General features: G+C 45.9%; 1 protein-coding gene across 2 annotated transcripts in view; it reads right to left on the reverse strand.

Annotated features, from left to right (window-relative positions):
* Nucleotides 1-20,909, reverse strand: part of SETBP1 (SET binding protein 1) — a 359,213-nt gene that overhangs the window by 332,568 nt on the left and 5,736 nt on the right. For both annotated transcript variants that reach the window (XM_029060111.1, XM_029060105.1), the window contains exon 2: nt 10,414-11,075. In XM_029060111.1, coding sequence (XP_028915944.1) covers nt 10,414-10,905 — 492 coding nt within the window. In that variant the 5' untranslated portion in view covers nt 10,906-11,075. The remainder of the gene's footprint in view (nt 1-10,413; nt 11,076-20,909) is intronic.

Consider the following 20,909-nt stretch of genomic DNA (forward strand, 5'->3'; position numbering starts at 1 on the left):
TCCTCCTTGACCTCTCTGCTGCCTTTGACACTGTCGACCATCCCCTCCTCCTCCATACCTTATCTCACCTTGGCTTCACGGACTCTGTCCTCTCCTGGTTCTCCTCTTACCTCTCTGGCCGATCATTCTCGGTCTCCTTCGCTGGAGCCTCCTCCTCCTCCCATCCTTTAACTGTTGGAGTTCCTCAAGGGTCAGTTCTTGGCCCTCTTCTGTTCTCCATTTACACTCACTCCCTTGGTGAACTCATTCGCTCTCACGGCTTTGACTACCATCTCTACGCAGATGACACGCAGATCTACATCTCCGCCCCGTCCTTTCCCCCTCCCTTCAGGCTCGCATCTCCTCCTGCCTCCGGGACGTCTCCACCTGGATGTCGGCCCGCCACCTAAAACTCAACATGAGCAAGACTGAGCTCCTCATCTTCCCTCCCAAACCCGGTCCGCTCCCAGACTTCTCTATCACCGTGGATGGCACGACCATCCTTCCCGTCCCGCAGGCCCACAATCTCGGTGTCATCCTTGACTCGTCCCTCTCGTTCACCCCATACATCCTATCCGTTACCAAGACCTGCCGGTTTCACCTCTACAATATCGCCAAGATCCGCCCTTTCCTCTCCACCCAAACGGCTACCTTACTATTACGGGCTCTCGTTATATCCCGGCTAGACTACTGTGTCAGCCTTCTCTCTGACCTCCCTTCCTCCTCTCTCGCCCCGCTCTGGTCTATTCTTCACTCCGCTGCCCGGCTCATCTTCCTGCAGAAACCATCTGGGCATGTCACTCCCCTTCTTAAACAACTCCAGTGGTTGCCTATCGACCTCCGCTCCAAACAAAAACTCCTCACTCTAGGCTTCAAGGCTCTCCATCACCTCGCCCCTTCCTACCTCTCCTCCCTTCTCTCTTTCTACCGCCCATCCCGCACACTCTGCTCCTCTGCCGCCCACCTCCTCACCGTCCCTCAGTCTCGCCTATCCCGCCGTCGACCCCTGGGTCACGTCCTCCCGCGGTCCTGGAACGCCCTCCCTCCTCACCTCCGCCAAACTGATTCTCTTTCCCTCTTCAAAACCCTACTTAAAACTCACCTCCTCCAAGAGGCCTTCCCAGACTGAGCTCCTCTTCTCCCTCTACTCCCTCTGCCATCCCCCCTTTACCTCTCCGCAGCTAAAGCCTCATTTTCCCCTTTTCCCTCTGCTCCTCCACCTCTCCCTTCCCATCCCCACAGCACTGTACCAGTCCGCTCAACTGTATATATTTTCGTTACCCTATTTATTTTGTTAATGAATTGTACATCGCCTTGATTCTATTTAGTTGCCATCGGTTTTTACGAGATGTTCTTCCCCTTGACGCTGTTTAGTGCCATTGTTCTTGTCTGTCCGTCTCCCCCGATTAGACCGTAAGCCCGTCAAACGGCAGGGACTGTCTCTATCTGTTGCCGACTTGTTCATCCCAAGCGCTTAGTACAGTGCTCTGCACATAGTAAGCGCTCAATAAATACTACTGAATGAATGAACTGTACTACAAGTCCCAGAAAACCATGGGACCTAAAGAGGACACATTCTGAGCATGCTCTGTCCCTGATGCAAAATTCCAAGCATTTCGAAGTCTGGGATCTAGTTGCCAGATCAAGGCAGCCTGTGAGCAGTTTAACCAGTGCTGCCCTACTGCCAAAGATTTGGACAAATAATCAGCCCATCCACATAACACCATCTCACTCAAGCAGAGGCCATTTAGTCTAGGTATACACAGTGTGCACCATCATGAGGCTGCAGCTTTTCCATCTGATTCACTCAAGTCATCTGCTCTGCACTTTCCCCTGCCCCTCCGCCCCCCACTGCCAGGGCATGAGGTGCAAGGGTGCTACTTTAAGCACAGAGTCCTCTAAAGGCACAGGTTTCCATGAAAACTAACTGAAAGCAAATAGGAAAGTGAAACGGAGAAAATTAGACTTTTTTGATCTACTGCCTGATGTTCATTAGGTCCGTAGCCCATTTTCCAGTAGGTTTGCCTTGAATTATTTTAGATGCTGGTGACGTGTAAGATTGGGGTTGTCTGTCCATGCTCTGGCCTTCAGCGAAAAGGAAAGCCCTTATTTCAGGGTTTTAGATATTTAGATACCTTCCTCTTTACCTGGCCTGACCCCTCCTGATGATCAGAACATGCTTTCTGCAGCCTTGACAGACGCAGCTTCCCAAATACGACCACAATGCCAAGGGCCTTGCTTCCAGACAACTATCTAAAAATTAACCTAGGAGGAACAAAAGCTCAGCTGTGGGCACTAGATAGAGGACCCTAAAAGGATAGGAAACATGAGCTGTAACAGCACCCACTTTGCTTTTGCTGAGTTACGGGTCTGTCTGGACCATCCCCGTAAACCTGGCTGTAAAAACTTGGCTTGGGGCAAAACCTGGGAAGACAAGATCCCAGACCACAAGTATCTGTCTGTGAGTCTGTGAGTCTGTCTCTCTCTCCCTCAGTTTCTCGCTCTAGCTCCCTCCCTCTCCTTAATTAGAAGTAGTGTGATCTAATGGAAAGAGCCCAGAAATGGGAGTCAAAGGACTTGGGTTCTAATTCCAGCTCTACAACTTACCTAATGTGTGAATTTAGACAAGTCACCTCACTTGTCCTTTCCTCACTTTCCTCATCTGTATAATGGCAATTCAATACCTATTCCTCTAAGACTGTAAGTTTGTTGTGGGCAGGAGACATGTCTACCAACTCTATTTATTGTACTCTCCCAAGCACTTAATTCAATGCTCTACACACAGCAAGCACTCAGTAAATACCATAGATGATGATGCTGTTCTCCTCCACCTTAGTCTGTAAGCCCCATATGGGCCAAGAATGTGACCTACCTGTTTAACTTGTACCTACCCCAGTGCTTAGAACCATGTTTGACACAAAGTAAGAACACCATAATAATAATAATAATAAATACCTCAATTATTATTATTATTCCTGTGGAACAGTATTCAGAGAACTCTGAAATGTTGCAGGAATATCCACCAAATTAATCTGAAAAAGTCATTATTTCCCTTCCCCATGTTTTACCTGACCATCGTCATTATCCACAAGCAACAAGATCATTGTGGGCAGGAAATGTCACTGTTTATTGTATTGTACTTTCCCAAGCACATAGTACAGTGCTTTGCATGCAGTAAGCGCTCAACAAATACAACTGAATGAACACATGGCCTCTCCCAGTAGCCAAAGAGGAAAAGGAAGTTTCAGATCCCCCTGGGGGATTTCCCTGTAAAATTGAAAAGTTTCAGTTACCCTTGTCCCAATCCACTAACACAGTTTGCCTGCAGTTTATTTCATGAGCAGAGGAACAAATCCCAGATTCCAGTCCTACAACACTGGTGTCAGTTTGCATAGGACTAAAATTCGCTTGTTGCAAATGAGGGTCAACAGCCCTGGGTGTCCCTTCTCCAACTATGGAGGCATGAAAGTAGAAAGAACTGAAATCAGCATCTGAGATTCTTGGCCCATTATAGTGATGGGCCCCAGATGAGAGGTGCCTGCAAAAGATGGGTCCCTGTCTGCAAAATGCCTTGGGTTATTGGCATGGAGAATGTTGCTCGGAGAGGAGGACCAGGTGGGGCCTGTATCCTCTCCAACCTTAGATGAGGTCATCCATTACACGGTGGTGAGGTCCCGGCAGAGAAACACAAAAAGTCTTGAAAGAAAGCATGTTAAACAGATTGAAACAGCATGGTCTAGTGGAAAGAGCCTGGGAGTCAGACGACCTGGGTTCTAAACACGGCTCTGCCACTTGCCTCGTGTGGGATCATGGGGAAAATCGCCTAACTGCTCTGTGCCTCCATTTCCTCATCTGTAAAACAGGGATTAAATCTTACTGAAGTGGGACAGGGACTGGTGCTTGACATAATTATCTTATCTACCCCAGGTTAGGACAGTGCTTGGCACAGTGTAAGTGCTTAACAAATACCACATACATTTAGCAGCCTTTAGAAAGCACCCCTTGATCACCTGCACTTGATACTAATGGTTATCAAATGGTCTCTGGGTCAGCCTCAAAGGTGGGAACAGCTTGAACCTTTTCTGAGCAAATACAGCCTAAAGTTGCTTGTTTAGGTGATGTAAGCGCCAAGCTAAAGATGAGGGGAGAAACCTCTAGAGAGGGAGGGAAGAGCACACACTGAACCAAAATGCAGAACTCATTGAGAACACCAGAGTTAAGGGATTTGGGGGAGGAGAGAGCGTTGGGAATTGATGTAGACTGCAATCTGAAGAGTAGCACAGTCAACCAGCCATATTACTCAGCATGATCATGCATTATTCGCTGATGTGTGAGTGACTGAGTAGAGGTATGTGAGTTTCTGTTTGTATGGATGTCGGTATCCAGATGTGTCACCGAAGCTTGAGCTTGTATCTGTCAGTAACTGTCTCTTGAGGCTCTCTTTAGTCTGCCTCACTCCAGACAATGAGACCAACTCCTTGCCTATCTCTCTCGGTGTTTACCTCTGGTGCTCAGGAAGAGGAGTTGATTTCTCAACTGTGGCTTGTTTCAGTGTGGTGAAAACAGGTTTCAAAGAGCATTTTCAAGCTGAGTTAACCTGAAGAACATGGTAGGAGTCAAAACCATTTCCTCAAAGGCGGTTTGCCTGTTACATTTCAGGTGGTGGGGAGAGGAAGACAGTGAGGAGGGGCCATAACATAAAAAATACCCAAACACGTACGCTATGATTTTCATAGTGGATTTTCATCTCCTAAAGTTAAGGGCAAGTGAATGGCTGAACCAGTTATACTAATGTGAATTTTAAACTATGGGACAGGTATCTGAATTCCTGCATTCCCTGTACATCTTCTCTTAACCAGTACCAATCATTTCCTTACTAAACCCACTCGAGTCTACGACATCTAGGCTAATCTGAGGGATATTTTTACATTGTCACTTTTGAAACCTCACTGTGACCTAGTGGAGAGGGTCCAGACCTGGGAATCAGGAAACCTGGATTTTAATCCTGGCTCCACGACTTGCTTCCTGTATGACCTTGGGCAACTCACATAACTTCTCAGAGCCTCAGTTCCTCAGCTGTAAAATGGGGCTGGATGTCTCCTCTCCCTCTTAGACTGTGAGCTTTATGTAGAACATGGATGGCACGTGAGCTGATTATCCTGTGTCTAACTCAGCACTTAGTACAGTGCTTGCCACATAGTAAGCCCCTAACAAATGCTTCAATTATCATTATAATTTCACTTAAGAGCTATGGGCAATAGAAGGGATGTGCAAAAATATTCATTCATTCACTGAATTGTATTTATTGAGCGCTTACTGTGTGCAGAGCACTGTACCTAGCATTTGAAATGTACAATTCGGCAACAGATAGAGACCATCCCTGCCCAAACAATGGGCTCACAGTCTAAGGGGTAGTGGGGAAAGAGGGGGAAAGGGGAGAAGACAGTTAATAAAAGCAAACAGTTTTGTTGTTGTTGTTGTTATTGTTTAAAGAAAAAGGAGAAATGTAACTGAAGATTAACTGGAAACATCACAGGAGGGACTTTTTGAAAATGTAAATGAAACTCGGTTCCCAAGTAAAGAAAAGTGAGGGGGAGTATGTTATGCAAATCCTAGAAGAATGACAGCTGCTAGAATCCAGCTAAAGGCAACTTGCTCATTTTGCTCAGCTAATTTTAAATTGATTTTCAACTTTCAATTTGAATCATCTTTTGGTGCTAAAGTATGAGCACTGGCTCAGAAGAGAAGTGACCCAGAGATAAAAGGAACGCTGAACCATCTCTAGACTGTTGTCTCAATAGCACCACTTTCCCACAGGCATTAAATAGGTGGTCCAGGGTGGGTGAAAATGAGGAACTTTCAGCATTTCCCAACAGGATGATGGGACTAAGACAAAAGGCCACATCTACTGAAATACTGACCATCACAAGCTGACACTCAGAAAATGGCTTCTGACCATCACCCACTCCCGTGGCCTGATCCTGGCCCTAGTGGGGATAGTTAGGTGAGTCAGTTCCAGAAGTCACCTTGGGTACCCCACCTCCCTAAGGTACTCCAGGGTAGGCTCAAAATGGTCCTCCAATTCAGCCTATTGGATATGACTGAGGGGAAGGGGGACCTTCAGTTTAGCTGGGTCTCTGGGGGAGCCTTGGATCAAAGTGAACCTCCCTGAACCCTCACTCGTCTGGATTCTCTACTCAAATTGGACTGGAACCAGCTTCCGTTCTGTGGGCTTCCCCGTTGAAACCATCTACAAATGGCTAACGGATAATAAGGGTTCAACTCCCAAATTCAGCACAAATCCCAATTTCTATCAATCAATGGTATTTACTGAGCACTTACTATGTACAGAGCACTGTACTAAGTCCTTGGAAGTGTACAACAGGATTAGCAGACAAGTTCCCTGCCCATAAGGAGTTTACAATCTAGAAGGGGAGACAGACATGAATATGACTAAGTAATTTATAATACATACTTTAAAAATATGTACATAACTGCTGTGGGGATGGGGAGAATATTAAATGTCCAATGGTCAGACCCAAGTGCACAGATGACACACGAGAGTGAATAGGGGAAAAGAGGGCCTTCTCAGGGAAGACCACTTGGAGAAGATGTGACCTTAATAATGTTTTGAAGGTGGACTAGCACATTTTCCATGGTATCCTGGATTATAAAGCTACCGAAGGTAGGAGGTCTACCCTCTACCACCATCTTTCCCTGCATCATCCCTTAAACTTTGATCTCCTAGTTCTGGAATCAACCAATTCTTTCTGAGAGGCTACTGTCCCTAACTTCAGTAAGCAGAGCCCTTGGGAGATACAATCCTTTGAGAAATCTTACTTCAAAACAATTGGGTTGGTTGTTCAAGTTCATTCCCACTCTACTTGCTACATTAAGCACAGGGCCAATAAAAAAGCAGAGGAGGAAACACAGGGACCAACTTCCCTAAAAGAGAAAAGAGCAAAAAACCACCAGGGAAATAAATAAATCCTCAGAGGACAGAAGAAGGGGAAAAAAGGGATCTGAGAAAGAAAAGTCAGAGCCACCTTCCTAGTCAAGGGGGACTGTGTGGAGAGCACAGAGAGGGAAAAAAATTAAAAATGGTTCTCCTAGGGATTCAATGAACACCTGACTGTTCTCAGAGGAAGGAGTCTATGCACCCAACAAATGCATGATCACACAAATGTGTCACAGAAAACAGAGACAAGAAGGGAAGAAGAATTCTCACCTGGGGCTTGTTAAATGCTCTTGGAACTAATACTGTTGCACCACTAATACTCGAGGAAAGCACCGAAGTCTAGTGGAAAGGACACAAGCCTGGGAGTCATATGACTTGGGATCTAATCCCAGCTCTGCCACTTGCCTGCTGTGTGACCTCAGGCAAATCATTTAAATTATCTGTCCTTAGTTTCCTCATCTGTAAAATGGGGATTAAATATTTGTTCTTTCTCCCACTTACACTATGAGCTCCATTTGGGTCAGGAACTGTGTCCACCCTGATTAACACATCTACCCAAGTGCTTAGAACAGGGCTTGAATCACGATAATAAATTATTACTATTTCTTAGCCCTGTGTAGCCTTGGGGGGGTTGGGGAGGGGGTCTGTCCAGTCCATGTGAAATGTGTGGGTTCAGAGGACATTGCACAGAAGCTGACATTACAGGCTAACCCAGCCAAGTAAGCTGTACTGATAAACCAGCCAGACCGATCCTGGCCACACTGGGCTCCTTAACAAAAAAACCCACTAACAGTATGTGTTAATAATGATGATAATAATTTTATTTAAGTGGCTACTGTGTGTCAAATACTGTTCTAAGCTACAGGTTGGACACAGTCCCTCTCCCACATGGGGCTCACAGTCGTAATCCCCATTTTGCAGATGAGGTAACTGAAGCACAGAGAAGTGAAGCGACTTCCCCAAGGTCACACAGCAGACAAGTGGCAGTGCTAGAATTAGACCCTAGGCCCTTCTGATACTCAGGCCTGTGCTCTACCCACTAGGCAATGCTGCTTCCATGCTGCTAAGCACTTACTATGAGCAGATCACTGTACTAAGCCCTGGGAAAGAATACCCTGGTGGGAAACAGAGTTTCTGGCCCTCAGGGGGCTCACATCTGCTTGGAGTCATCATATGGACCCCTGCCTGTGGCTCGTGCTGCAAGAGTATAGGGAAGTGTTTAGTTCCTCAGAACTCTCCTTGGAGAAAAAAACAAAATTCAACCCTTCCCTCACTCAGAGCCTCCTCAGCTCCCTGTCTCCTCCAGGACTTTGCTTGCCCACATGCCAGTATTTAAATTACTTTCAGGTTCTCAAGAATCCCCCCCCCCCGTGCTATTTGTATCTACTACAAGCATGCTGAAGACAGTTTTGTAAACACTGGGGACTAGATGTAGGTTGCATTCATTCTCAGTCAACCCAAGTAAAAAAAAAAAGTTGGTTCTTCTGGGGGGAGTGGTGAGAGACACCCAATGAATCTACACTGAACCCTACCCTTAAAGGACATCCAAATGAGAAGTCCTTCTTACATAACCTGTAGAGGTTCAGAAGGCCCATGGTTCAGCTACATGCAGGGGGAGAAATCTACAGGTTGAGGTCACTATGGTTCCACTAGAGCCTATATATGGCCAAACTGGGAACTAACTGGACAATTAACTGGGCAATGAACTATTTGCTTCTTTCTCCCCATTCTCTGGTTCATCCTTTACTAAATCAATGGAAGATAAAGCCAATTACAGTACTGTTTAGTGAAAAAAAAGTCCAAGGTAATATGGTTCACCAAATTTTGAAAAAGTCTTTTTTTTTTCTTTTAATGGTGAATACTTCTCAGAACTCCATAGAGCTGACTGTATTCCTATTATCCATGCAAAAGGAAAAACTGCTAGTCATATGTTGATGCAAAATTCACTAAAGCTCAGAAAGTGTCCATTATCTCATTTCTTCAATACTAGCTTTTCTGCCCATTACACCCAACTCCTAATGTATGCAAAGGGAAGATTTTGAAAACAGACCACAGTGAAAACAATAATGTTAATTCTCCTACACAAATCCTACCTGCGCACCGCCAAAACACTCACATCTATTCCATCCTTAAATGCAATACGTAGGTGAATTACAATGCTATGAATGACATTTGATCCTCTCCCTGCAAAGAAAACTCACTCCCCTTCCCACTGAGAATCAGACCCCAGGCCAAGACAGCAAGCCCGACCAAGTCTCCACTTCACTCACCCTGGCACTACCATGACAGCATCCTGCCTGGAAGTTTGTCATCCTCCCCATGTGCCCTCTTTCCTTCTTGCCAGGGGCTGAAAGGTTTACCTGGCCACTCCCACACTGAAAAAAAGGAGTAAGGTTTGGTATTTAGGAAGGCCTTTTTGCCTTCCTTACTCCTTTCTTGGGTGTGACTGATTTACCCAAGCACTTGAACGCATACAGGGATTCAAGGTTACACCAGAAGGTACATATCGCCATGGGAATCCATGGATTTCATTTCAAAGTGGGAAGACTTCATATCGGAATATTCTTCAAGAATCTGTCATCCTGAAGCGTGGGTCCCAAGAGGAGAGCATAGGAGTGAGTGACTGCTGGGCAGAGCGGGTGCATAATAATAAAAAGCATTATGGTACTTGTTAAGCATTTACTATGTGCCAAGCACTGTTCTAAGCACTAGTACTGAGGCAAATACAAGGTAATCACATTGGATAAAGTCTCTCTCCCACATGGGGCTCACACTCTTAATCCCCATTTTACAGATGAGGTAACTGAGGGCCAGAGAAGTGAAGTGACTTGTTCAAGGTGACACAGCAGATACGTGGCAGAGCTTGGATTAGAAGCAGGTCCTTTTGACTCCCAGGCCCATGCTCTATCCAAAGCAATACTGCTTCTCGCATCACCTAGCTCACTCAGCACCCAACTAAATGAAAGCAGGGGGGCCTCCGAAAGGATGAAACCTTGAATCTCTCCCTGCAGGGATAGGTTGCTTCGTGATGCTCCCAAAGACAACTGGGAATAGGAGGAACTCTTGCGCCATTAGAGTAGAGGGTAACACACCTCTCAGAGTCCACCAGCAGATTCCCAAGCTCCCTCTCTAGGGCTCCTTTTTGGCATATTGCTCCAATGAGACCAACCTCCTTCATCTCACTCCAATGCCAGAACCCTGAGCCCAACTATGGGGGATTGCCCAATGATGCATGTCTCCGGACTGCTCCTAACAATTTTAATTGCTATTGGAGGCCATAAAGAAAACCACGGTAGGTGGGGAGGGGAAAACAATGAGAACAAAAATCCTGCCCTCCGGGCTATACACGGAACTGGGGAAAAGTCTGGTCCTCGATCTCTGATCTGCAGCCTAAGAGGAGCTTGGGCCATTGTGAGACTGGTCCCAAGCAGAAGAAACCAGTGCACCGAGACATGGAGGCAAGATGGGGTCCTTACCTTCTTTTTGGAGTGGCTTCTGTCTTCCTCCTTGGCAGTTTTGCTATTTTTCCCAGTTCGCGAGAGTTTCTGCTCCCCAGACTGCTTGATGGTGATTTTGATCTCTGGGGGGCAGATATAGTTCTCCAAGTTCTTCGGGGGCTTCTTGGCCCTCTTAGTTGTCTGGATCTTCAGCTTAAGGCTCCCCTCAGTGAAGTTGGCCTCTTTGATAGAAAACTCCTGCTCCTCCAGGCCATCTCCGGGCACCCACTTCTCACTGTCCGCGTTTGAGTTGGAATCAATGTCTCGCCCGGAACCCAGCTCATCCTCTTCCTCTGGCTCCATGCGCTCTCCGCCCCCTGGGATCCCTTTTCCAGACCCCACAGAGGCATGCAAAGGTTCTCCTGGACAGCTGGAAGCGGCCGAGGGCTTGGCCGAGGGGACGGCCAGAAAATCCGACTCTGCCCCCCTTTGCCGGGAGCTGCTTAAGATCTCCCGGGACTCCATGACCATCCAACAAATCCCCTGGAGTTCTTGGAAGGGGGGACGAAGGGGGGCAGGGGAGGGGGAGGCACAGTGAAGAGGGAGACTCCAAATCCCAGAAGCAGAGAGTGGTGAGGCTGCCGAGTTCAGAATCTCAAGGAAACTGACCGTGGGGCATTCACAGATGATTGACTCTGCACCTGAGAAACAGAGAGAGGGGAGAGAGAAAGAGAGAGTCAGAAACCCAGGGCCATGACCAAAAGACTAACTTGAAACAAGCACTGCAGTTTTACCTTCCCACCTTCTCAAGAAGTAGAGAGACAGCTGCAGTTCACATATCCCTAATGTAGGGAGAAACAGGGAAGAGAAAGAAAGGAACTGTGATTTCTCTTAATTTATAAACCAGAGAAGCAAACTGGGAACATCGTCCATCACCCTTAGCATAAGCCCTCTTAAAAGGGTTCAGGTGGAACATTTAATCTGTGGTCACAGCTGGCTGCACCACAGCTGAAACCAACTCCACGAAAGGGAAGTTGGAGGTGAGGTACTGGGTGCACAAAGGGTTTGGTAGAAGTTTTATTTGATTCTGCCTTCGTTGCCTGCTCATCTTCTGAAATTGGTCCAGGACCTGGAAAATCTTGCTCCACTCCCACACTGGCTCTTTGCATGACTAGAAATAACCCCTTTCATAACCCAGAAGTTAAGATTTTAGCATCAGTAGGCTAGAAAAAGAATTCTCTATTAAATCATTAATAGTGAAACCTTGGGACTATGGAAGGACAGCAGCGGTAGGAGTATAAAAAAGGAAAGCCCCTTAAAAATAAACTGTGTTCATCCCCTAGAGAGAGAATTCACATACAGATACCCAGAGTGAGTATTTTATATACTCCTGAACCTAACTCCCCTGTGGTTCTTTTCAAATAAAGCAGCAAGTCCAGAGTGACTGTTCAACTCACTGCCAACCCACAGGCACCTGGACAAAACAGGGAATTGTCTTCTACTACCAAATCGATTATCTCTGGCTTCCGTGAAGAAAGGGAAAAATAAAACAAAATGACTCCCCTCTCCCCCGACTCATGTCTAGCATCATCCCGTCAAGAAGATTAACCTAAATTGTTTTCACTCATAGCTTAACATTCCCATCTTTTGTTCTCGAGGGGTGGAGGATGGGGCACAAAAGCAAGTCCTATTTCCTAAGAAATCACAAAGTCCAAGAATTCTGAGGCTGGATGGGATCTCGAGAAGTCATCTCATCCAGCCCCTTGCCTCTTTATGGAAGCAGGTCAAATGCAACTCCAGGATGGATTGAGAGAAAGTTCTGAGTGTTTGTATAGAGCCAGTGGCATCGGCCATTTGGCTGTTAGATTCTCTGGGCAGATAAATCTAGATAATCTGCCAACGGCCCATGGAATTGAACTGAAGATGACAGGTTCCACCTGCATTAATAGTCTCAGAAATGAACAGCCATACACTAGAAATCTTCATATAGACTAAATGAAATGACATTATTTTTTTTCCCCAGATGGTAGCAGGGAAAACAAACATGATTTGGGGAATGGCACCTATGGACATCTGAAATATCTCCAGCATGTTCCTGGATTCTAGGCTCATCTACTACTCCCTTCATACAAATCACTACTAAGATCCCTCTACATTTGTGTCACTGAGTCTTTCTGTCGGGAGAATTGGTGGCAGGTCTCAGAGCTTCTCTCTCCAGGCCTCCAATCAATCAATCAACTAATCAATCATATTTTTTAGGGTATTCGTTAAGCACTTACCACATGTCAAGTACTGTTGTAAACACTGGGAGAGATAAAAGCTAATCGGGCCCAAAAAAGACCCTGCCCCACATGGGGATCACAGTGGAGGTAGGAGGGAGAGCAATACTGAATCCCCATTTTGCAGTTCAGGGAACTGAGGTACAGAGAAGTTAAGTGATTTGCCCTGGGTCCCACAACAGGCAAGTAGTAGAGTCAGGATTAGAACCCAGGGCCTCTTGCTCTTAGGTCTGTGATTTATCCACTAGGCCCCCCTGCTGCTTACTGTGTGCACAGCACTATTTGAGTGCTTGAGAAAGCACAATTCTGATCCTTTCAGTGAGAACTGCAAAAGCCATTGTTTTATTATCTAATGATGTGGCTTCTCCTCTTCCTGCTCTGTACCTCCAACACAAAATGCTGCCATTGCCATCTGACCTCCTTTGCCTTCCAGCTGTTTGCCCCAGGAGCAGCAAAGTGGAGATCTGCATATACCTAAAACTCAAATCACCCTGGACAACCTGGGCCAATCCCAGCTCCACATCTCTAAGGTGAAATCCAATCAATCAATCAATTTATTTATTTATTGAGCATTTACTGTGTGCAGAGCACTGTACTACATGCTCAGGCCAAGCACAATACAATAGAGTTGGGAGACCCATTTCCTGCCTTGCAATCCAGTGGAGGAGAGGGACCCTAAAATGAATTACAGGTAAGGAGAGCAGTGAAGAATAAGGATATATACTTGATGCCAGCACCCACCTCACTTAAAAAAACAATCCACCAAAAAAATTACATGTCCTCACGTCTGTTGACTGCACAGACGAACTGGATGCACAAACCATGCTCCATTTTCCTAAATGGACTCCTCACCCAATCTTTCTGAGGCTCTGTGATCACAACCCTATCAATTAAAAATCTGTTTTTGTTCCCAGCTGTCCTATAAAGCCACTAGAGTAAGTCAACACCTTCCACCTTTCATCCCCCAGCAAGAAGTACACACAGAGACACTGGCTACTGTATTACAAAGAAATTGTGAAAAATTTTTTCTTCACCACACTGCAGCAGTTACTCCTTCTGAGGGAAAAACAGAGAGAGATGGAGAGAGGGAGATAGTAAGTATGTGTGTATATACCCGTGGGCACACAAAGGATACCTTGTGCTAGGTTCTTGCTTACAGTGAAAATTAACCTTTCTCAGGATGATTGACTGGTGCCTGTACCCCAGCAGAGACTCTTTCTTAATAATGAGAGCAGTTTTTCAGATAAGTTGAGTGGTGACAATAAGGACTCCAGAAGGAAAGAGTTATGGGAGGGGAAAGTGTTGAGCGGTTGGAACATTTACCATTCCTTGCCAATAACACTTGCTCCGTCAGCTGGAGCCCAAATGAGCGGGAAACTTGCCTCATCTCAAACAAACACAAATCCTCATGATACAAGAAGAGGGAATACAATTTAAAAGAGAGAGAGAGAGAGAGAGAGAGAGAGAAGAAATAGAATGGAGGAAGCTCCTACGTACTTTCTTTTAGACCCTGGTACTTGACACATAATGTTCATAACAAATTTATTACTGATGTGCCACCGCCTTAGAAATTTTTGAGACATAGTATCTACATTTCATTCTGCTCCCAGCTTCAGAATGAGGTACTTACAAGCACAGTGCTATCAAAGGTGGCGCCCTTCAGAAGAGAACACCTCATTAGCAGCATAAGAGCCACCATCTTGCGCTGCGTTGGAGAGTGCAATGCAAGTGAGCAGTGGTATTCAACAGGATGTTGGACAGGTTGCTATGCCTTCAACCACAAAGGCTGAGGGTCACTGGAGTTAGACATAAACCCAAATGTCAGCTCTTTGAGTTCCTCTACCTATAACGCAAAAGAGTTCACGTTGGAAGCAACGGCTCAGTGATAAAAACGAATTTGATTCAAAGTCAGCTATACTATTTTATGGAAAATGCTGCACTCTCCTCAGTATGCCCATCTTCCCTTTCCTCTCAGCAACTAGGAGAATAATAAGAATAATTATTATCGTACTTGTTAAGCACTTATTATGTGCCAAGCACTGCTCTAAGCACTGGAGTACATACAAGTTAATCAGGTTGGACATAGACACTTGACCCACAAGGGGCTCACAGGCTAAGTGGGAGGGAGTAAGATTTAATCCCCATTTTACAGAAGGGGTAACTGAGGCACAGAGAAGTTAAGTGACTGGCCCAAGGTCACACAGCAGACAGAAGGCAGAGTCGGCTCTTTCCAATAGGCCATGCTGCTTCTGAATGGGGGGGGGAAAGAGGACTGCAGATCTCTGTGGCTGAAAAATTTGGACTACAAGCCCAAGGACACTATCTAAGCATGTTCCAGTCTATGAGTGGATGCATAAGCATTTGAAATGAGCAGGGAAAGCCAGGGTTAGGGCAAGGTCACCACACCAGATTGTCCAGTGCTAATGTAATTCTGGTGAATTTGAATATTTTTCTAAAATTCCCCATTAGAGCTTAAATGAAATGCTTAAAAACAGCATTTGTTAAGTGCTCGCTATAAGCCCAGCATGGTACTAAGCACTGGGGGAGTTACAAGATAATTATGTCGGGCACGATTCCTGTCCCACATGGGGCTCACTATCTAAGTAGGAGGGACTCGAGGATTACCAAGTAAATGTGTTCACCCTAATTCTGTAGTAGCCTTCTCCTCTGTGCTTGCTTGGCAGACTTATCAACTTAAGATTTTAAGTCGGGTCAACTGCCACCCAAATGGAGAGACTCAATGGCAGTTCACTGCACTTGAACCCAGTGTAGCCTTGTGACAGGTTGCCAGACTGGGATTCTGAAGACTTGGGTTCTAAACTGACAGCTTCTCTGCTGTGCTTTCAGATAAATTCACTGACCTTTTTAAAGTGGGATCCTTTGCCTGATCTCTAACTTAGATGGCATGAGGAGAGTAGACAGATGCCTGTCAAAGCGATATCTTGGGAGGAGCCCATTATCATCTACTTCCAACGGAGGTATTGGGCACCTGAGCCTTGCTGGCAAAGCCCTACAGGGCCGGGATTGCTGAGGGGAGGGAGTACATTGTCATTCTATGTACTAAAGGGGTTGTTCTCACAATGGAACTGGGTCCCAAGAGAAAACAGTACAATTAAGTTGCTTCCAGCTGTGCCAATTGTGTCTGGTGCCAGAACCTCCTGGTAGATGTAGCTGGCCTTCACATCTGAATCTTGGCAAGCCCCATGATGCCAGTTCAATTTCTTTTTAAAAACTCTGACCTTGTCCAACAAAGGGTGGAAGACTTTGCCAACACCTCACTCCCTGGTACTCATCTAAGGTCGGCCAAATGGGACAAAAGGACATCAGAATACCTACCTAAGGCCTTCCCCACCCTGATGTTCCTTTCCTATGTTCAGCGTTGGCATAGCTAACCATCTAGACCTCAGTTTCCTACTCTAGAAGAATAATATGCTTTCCTCCATTTATCAGGGCCTTTGGTCCTTGGAGAGGAAGTTCAGGGTAAATAGAAATTGAAGACAACTTGCTTGTATCGTGAGCTTTGCATTTGTAAAGGGCTGAGTGTTACCAATATAAAGAGTGTGGCTGTGGGGTAGGTAGAGATGATTATCCCTGCAGAACAGAAGAAAGAATTATGACAGAAAAGGATCTAGCAATATAACCAAAGCTACACAGTAAACCACTGGTAAAATAACAAAGGGCAGGGCCCAGCTCTTGACTCTTGAGACCCATGGCTAGGGTCTTCGACCCTGCTGCTTCTCAAACACCAGCACAAAAGTCAGATTCAGTTGGATACCCAAAAGGAAATCCCTAATCTCTAAAAGGCGATCTAACCCTTGCACACAGCTCGAGTCACTTAAACCTCACTGGGAGAAAGTACTGGAGAAGGAACAGGATTCCAAAAACCAGAGCAAGGGAGCCTGCTACATTGGTTACACAAAAGAGATTAAATGATCAGCCAAAACACCTGGCTCTTAAGGAGAGCAGGGTGGGAGGAGGACTGTGGCTATATGGGAATATTCAGCTAAGGAATCAGGGTTTGAGTTCTGGTTCATTCCTCACCTACCTTTTATGAACTCCCTTGGTTTCAGTCTCTTCACCTTTGAATGAAGCTAAAAATACCTGTCTGTCACCAAGTGCCCTGGGAGGCTGGGAAGATTCATTCAGCCTTCTAAGGCAAAATTGTCTGAACAACCAACCTGTAGTATATTTTAATGTCTGTCTCCCCTGCTAGACTGTAAGCTCAGTGAGGGCAGGGACCGTGTCTACCAATTCTGTTCTTCTCTCCCAAGCACTTCCTTAGTACCATGCTCTGTGGTGTGTAAGCATTCGGTAAATTCTACTGACTCATCAACTGAAAGTGGCTAGTGTAATGACTATAGAACCTTCCCTGCAAGACAACAAACCAGGACCTTTTCTAGCCCCCAGAATTAGCTCTGATACCAGAAGAGACAAGAAGACGGAGGAGTGTGGCCCAGCTGAAAGAGTAGGGGCCTGGGAGTCTGAGTACCTGGATTCTAATCTCAGCTCTGCCCCTTGCCTGCTGTGTGACTTTAGACAAGTCGCTTAACTTCTCTGTGCCTGAATTTCATCACCTATAAAATGGGGATTCAATATTCTCCCTCCCACTTAGACTGTGAGTGCCAACTGGGACAGGGATTGTGTATAATCCGACTGTCTTGGATCTACCCCAACACTTAGTACAATGCTCGGCCCATAATACGGACTTAACAAATATCACCATCATCAACCGGAACACCTTCAAAATAATGAAGACTATGGGGTGCAGGGAAAATTATTCAATGACTCCATGCGTCTTCTGTGGCCTTTCTCTCCTTCCTTTCCCAGTTCTCATGCCTCTGCCGCGTCTCCTCCCCTGGCGGGTAGTAGGAGCTCCATGGAAGTGTCTAAAAGTGAGGTTGGAACATCACGCCCCAGCTCAAGCATCATGTATTGTTCAACGTAGCTATTCTCTCTCCTCTCCCTCGGCAAGATTAACTTGGCTTCCATTTGGCAGGTCTTCCGCAGCAGCCGCCTTTGCCACCCACATTTCCTGGCTGAAGGTGGTCCGGGGACTTTCCCTCAGCAGACAACATTCTGCTTTGGGTGAAGCAGCTCCAATACTGGTGGTTTTTTTTCTTTTTTTAAAACGGTGTCTGTAAGTGCTTACGACATGCCAAGCACCGTCCTGAGTGCTAGGGTAGACAGAAGATAACCGGGTTGGACACAGTCCCTGTCCCACATGGGGTTCACAGTCTTAACCCCCATTTTACAGATGAGATAGGGTTCAAATTCCATTTTTTGACAGGTGGGTGGTTGGTTGAATGATGATCAGCCTAGTCACTCTTCCCATCCCCCACCCCAACCCTAGCCCTAATAAAGAGTTCATAACTCGTCTGAAAAGACCTCACCTTTAGAAAAGGAGCCATTTAGATGCTGAGAACCCAACTCAGTGTTAAATTTCTCCTCATAACGTCCTTAAAGGGGCTGGAAAAGAGAAAGGCAGGCAGGTAGGCCCTAACCCCTAAACGCCGGTAGCTCAGAAGAGGGCCGGAAGGTGGGAAGGTGTATGGAGTGAGGATGGCTTCCTTCAGGCTCCTGTATTCTTTGATATGGCAGTCTCTCAAGTGGCAGACTCTGGCCTGAGGAATTTGGGAAGGACAGCCCATTCTGCCAGTGGACGTGGGTAGCGAGCACAAGAGCCGAGTTCAGATATGGAGAACCCAACCCCACGCGGTTTAATCATTTGTGCTCCCCAGCTCTCTCTTCATTTCCCTATTCTCTTGGACAGCTGCTTGATTCTCACACTAATGTACTACTACGATCTCCCGCCTTCTCTGATCAAACATTCTTCGCCGGGCCCTAAAATGTGGAGAAAATGATGTCGCGCTATAAACCATTAACAAAAAGTTTGTTTTTATTTACCACTGCCTTCACCACCGCCCCTACTCCTCCCTTCCCTCCCCCAACCCCCCTCCCCCATCCAGTCTAACACTCCCTCCTACCGAAAACACACCCGACACAGACAGCACAGCTGGGGAGCTGAAACGTGCCTGTCTTTCTGTTTTTCTCCAGCTAGGCAGCAGGAGGCTGGGATCACGATTCCTTACCCAGATGTACACCCAAAACAATCCACAATAACCCTTCATCTTTACACAGCATGATTCTTCTAAAGAGCCCAGAGCACTTTCACCCAATCACCTCTACTTGTGGTATTAATTAATACCAATTAATTATTTGTGCCGATTTGTTCATTCCAAGTGCTTAGTACAGTGCTCTGCACATAGTAAACAATCAATAAATACTATTGAATGAATATTAATAACTGTGGTATTTGTCAAGTGCTTACAGTGCGGCAGGCACTGTTCTAAGCGCTGGGTTAAGTACCAGATAATCTGGTTGGACACAGTCCCTGTCCCACATAGGGCTCACATTCTTAATTCCCATTTGACAGATGAGGGAACTGAGGCACAAGGAAGTTAAGTGATCTTGCCCAAGGTCACACAGCAGACATGTGGCAGAGCAGGGGATTCGAACTCGGCCCCTTCTGATTCCCAGACCTGGGCTCTATCCACTAGGCCACAGACTTGTCTTCCCAACATCATTCTGAAGGGAGGTATTATTCACCTTTTACAGAAAGAAAAACTATGACCAGAAAAGTTAAGAAATCTTCCCCAAAACACAGAGTGAGCCATTAGCAAATCCAGAATTCAAATCTTGTAATATTCGTAGTAGATGTAATAGCATTTATTGAGCACCCATTTGGTGCACTAGCACAGAATTAGGCACTTGGAAAGTTTAGAAGAGATAGAACACCTCTTCTTACCAGATGGAGCTTTCTGGGCTTTACCCAATAGACTTTAGAGAGCAACAGTCTGAAACTCAGGCATACCTGACAGCAAACAGTGATCTTAAAATCTATGGTTCTGTGGAGAAGCATCTGATCTTAGGACCTGAAACCAGAGAAGAGGGGTCCAGCGGAAAAGAGAAGGTTGGATCCCCGTCTGTAATTTGTTTTAACGTCTCCTTTCCCTTAAAGACCGTCTACTACATGGGCATGGGACCGGCAGAATACAAACCCAGAGTTTAGGCCTCAAATGGGGGTACCTCTGCCCTAGAGCCTAAGACTAGCCAGTCTTAGCCCTCTTCAGGAAACAGCAGCGGCTTTTGCATAACCCAACATACCTCCTCTAGGAAGTCCCTACTTGAACTGGTTTGGCCTGGCCACCTCAAAGAATGTCTGCCTTCCAAGCCGCCCAGCCTCAGCGACTCACGGGAGTCAGGCCAGGTTTCCTGTGCTCCATTCCCTTCGTTTTCTGCACTCACCGTAGTCACAGATCAATACTGTAGAACAATAATCGTATAAGAACACGAGAAGACTATTGGCCTAGTCTTACCAGAGTTTTGCCCTATTAGTATAGATGATAGCTTCTTTTCCTTTTTCAAAGATCTCAAAGCACATAGGGGACCGACAGAAAGTTATCGGAGAAACAATACCATCAGTAATGCCGAATCAATCCCTGCTTTCTTTCCCACATTATCACTGAACTACTTTGAACTATTAGCAATACCTCATGTCTACTTGACTCTGCTAAGAATGACTGATTGATTACTTTATATCTCAGGCAATCATTGTACAGCTAAGTGAGTTCTGCCCAATATCTCACTGATAAATAGAGCTTCCTCTCCCTTCCCCGCCACCCGTCATCAACACACCTCGCCACCCGTCATCAACCCCTTTCCACTTCTCTTTTTACAAACTCTTAGCAGGACGAGTGAATGATTTTAGGCTTTCTTTATACCCAATTTCATAAATCTCATAGCTTTCTTTATTCCCCCTCTTCGTCCTTCTCTTTGTTCAATTAAATATGATTACAACAACTAGGTACCCACTTTGGAGAATCTTCCTCGTTCAAAGCATTCTGGAGGCTCAAGCCAGGTTAGCCTACACAATGAACTTTCAAATGATGTCATGGGACAGATTCTCTTACCCCTAGGCTACACACCTACGAAAGAGTCAAGATGGAGACTACTTTAGGGGCTCCAAATTTCACTCAAGGCCATCTCTTTGGGAATGATCCATTGTTCAACCTTTCCCTGATAGAGAAGAACCCAACAGGAAGGCTGAAGGGTTGGTAGTCTGACAGGGAGCGATAGTGTGGGCAGTTGCGGGAGATGGGAGGAGGGCCTGAATGAATAGGGCAAGTTTACCCAGAACAAGTCTTCAATTGATCTTTCTCTCTCTAAACGGTCTTCTTATTCCAAAAATGGATCCAC

Source organism: Ornithorhynchus anatinus, chromosome 3, assembly GCF_004115215.2.
Source record: "Ornithorhynchus anatinus isolate Pmale09 chromosome 3, mOrnAna1.pri.v4, whole genome shotgun sequence".
NCBI lineage: Eukaryota > Metazoa > Chordata > Mammalia > Monotremata > Ornithorhynchidae > Ornithorhynchus > Ornithorhynchus anatinus.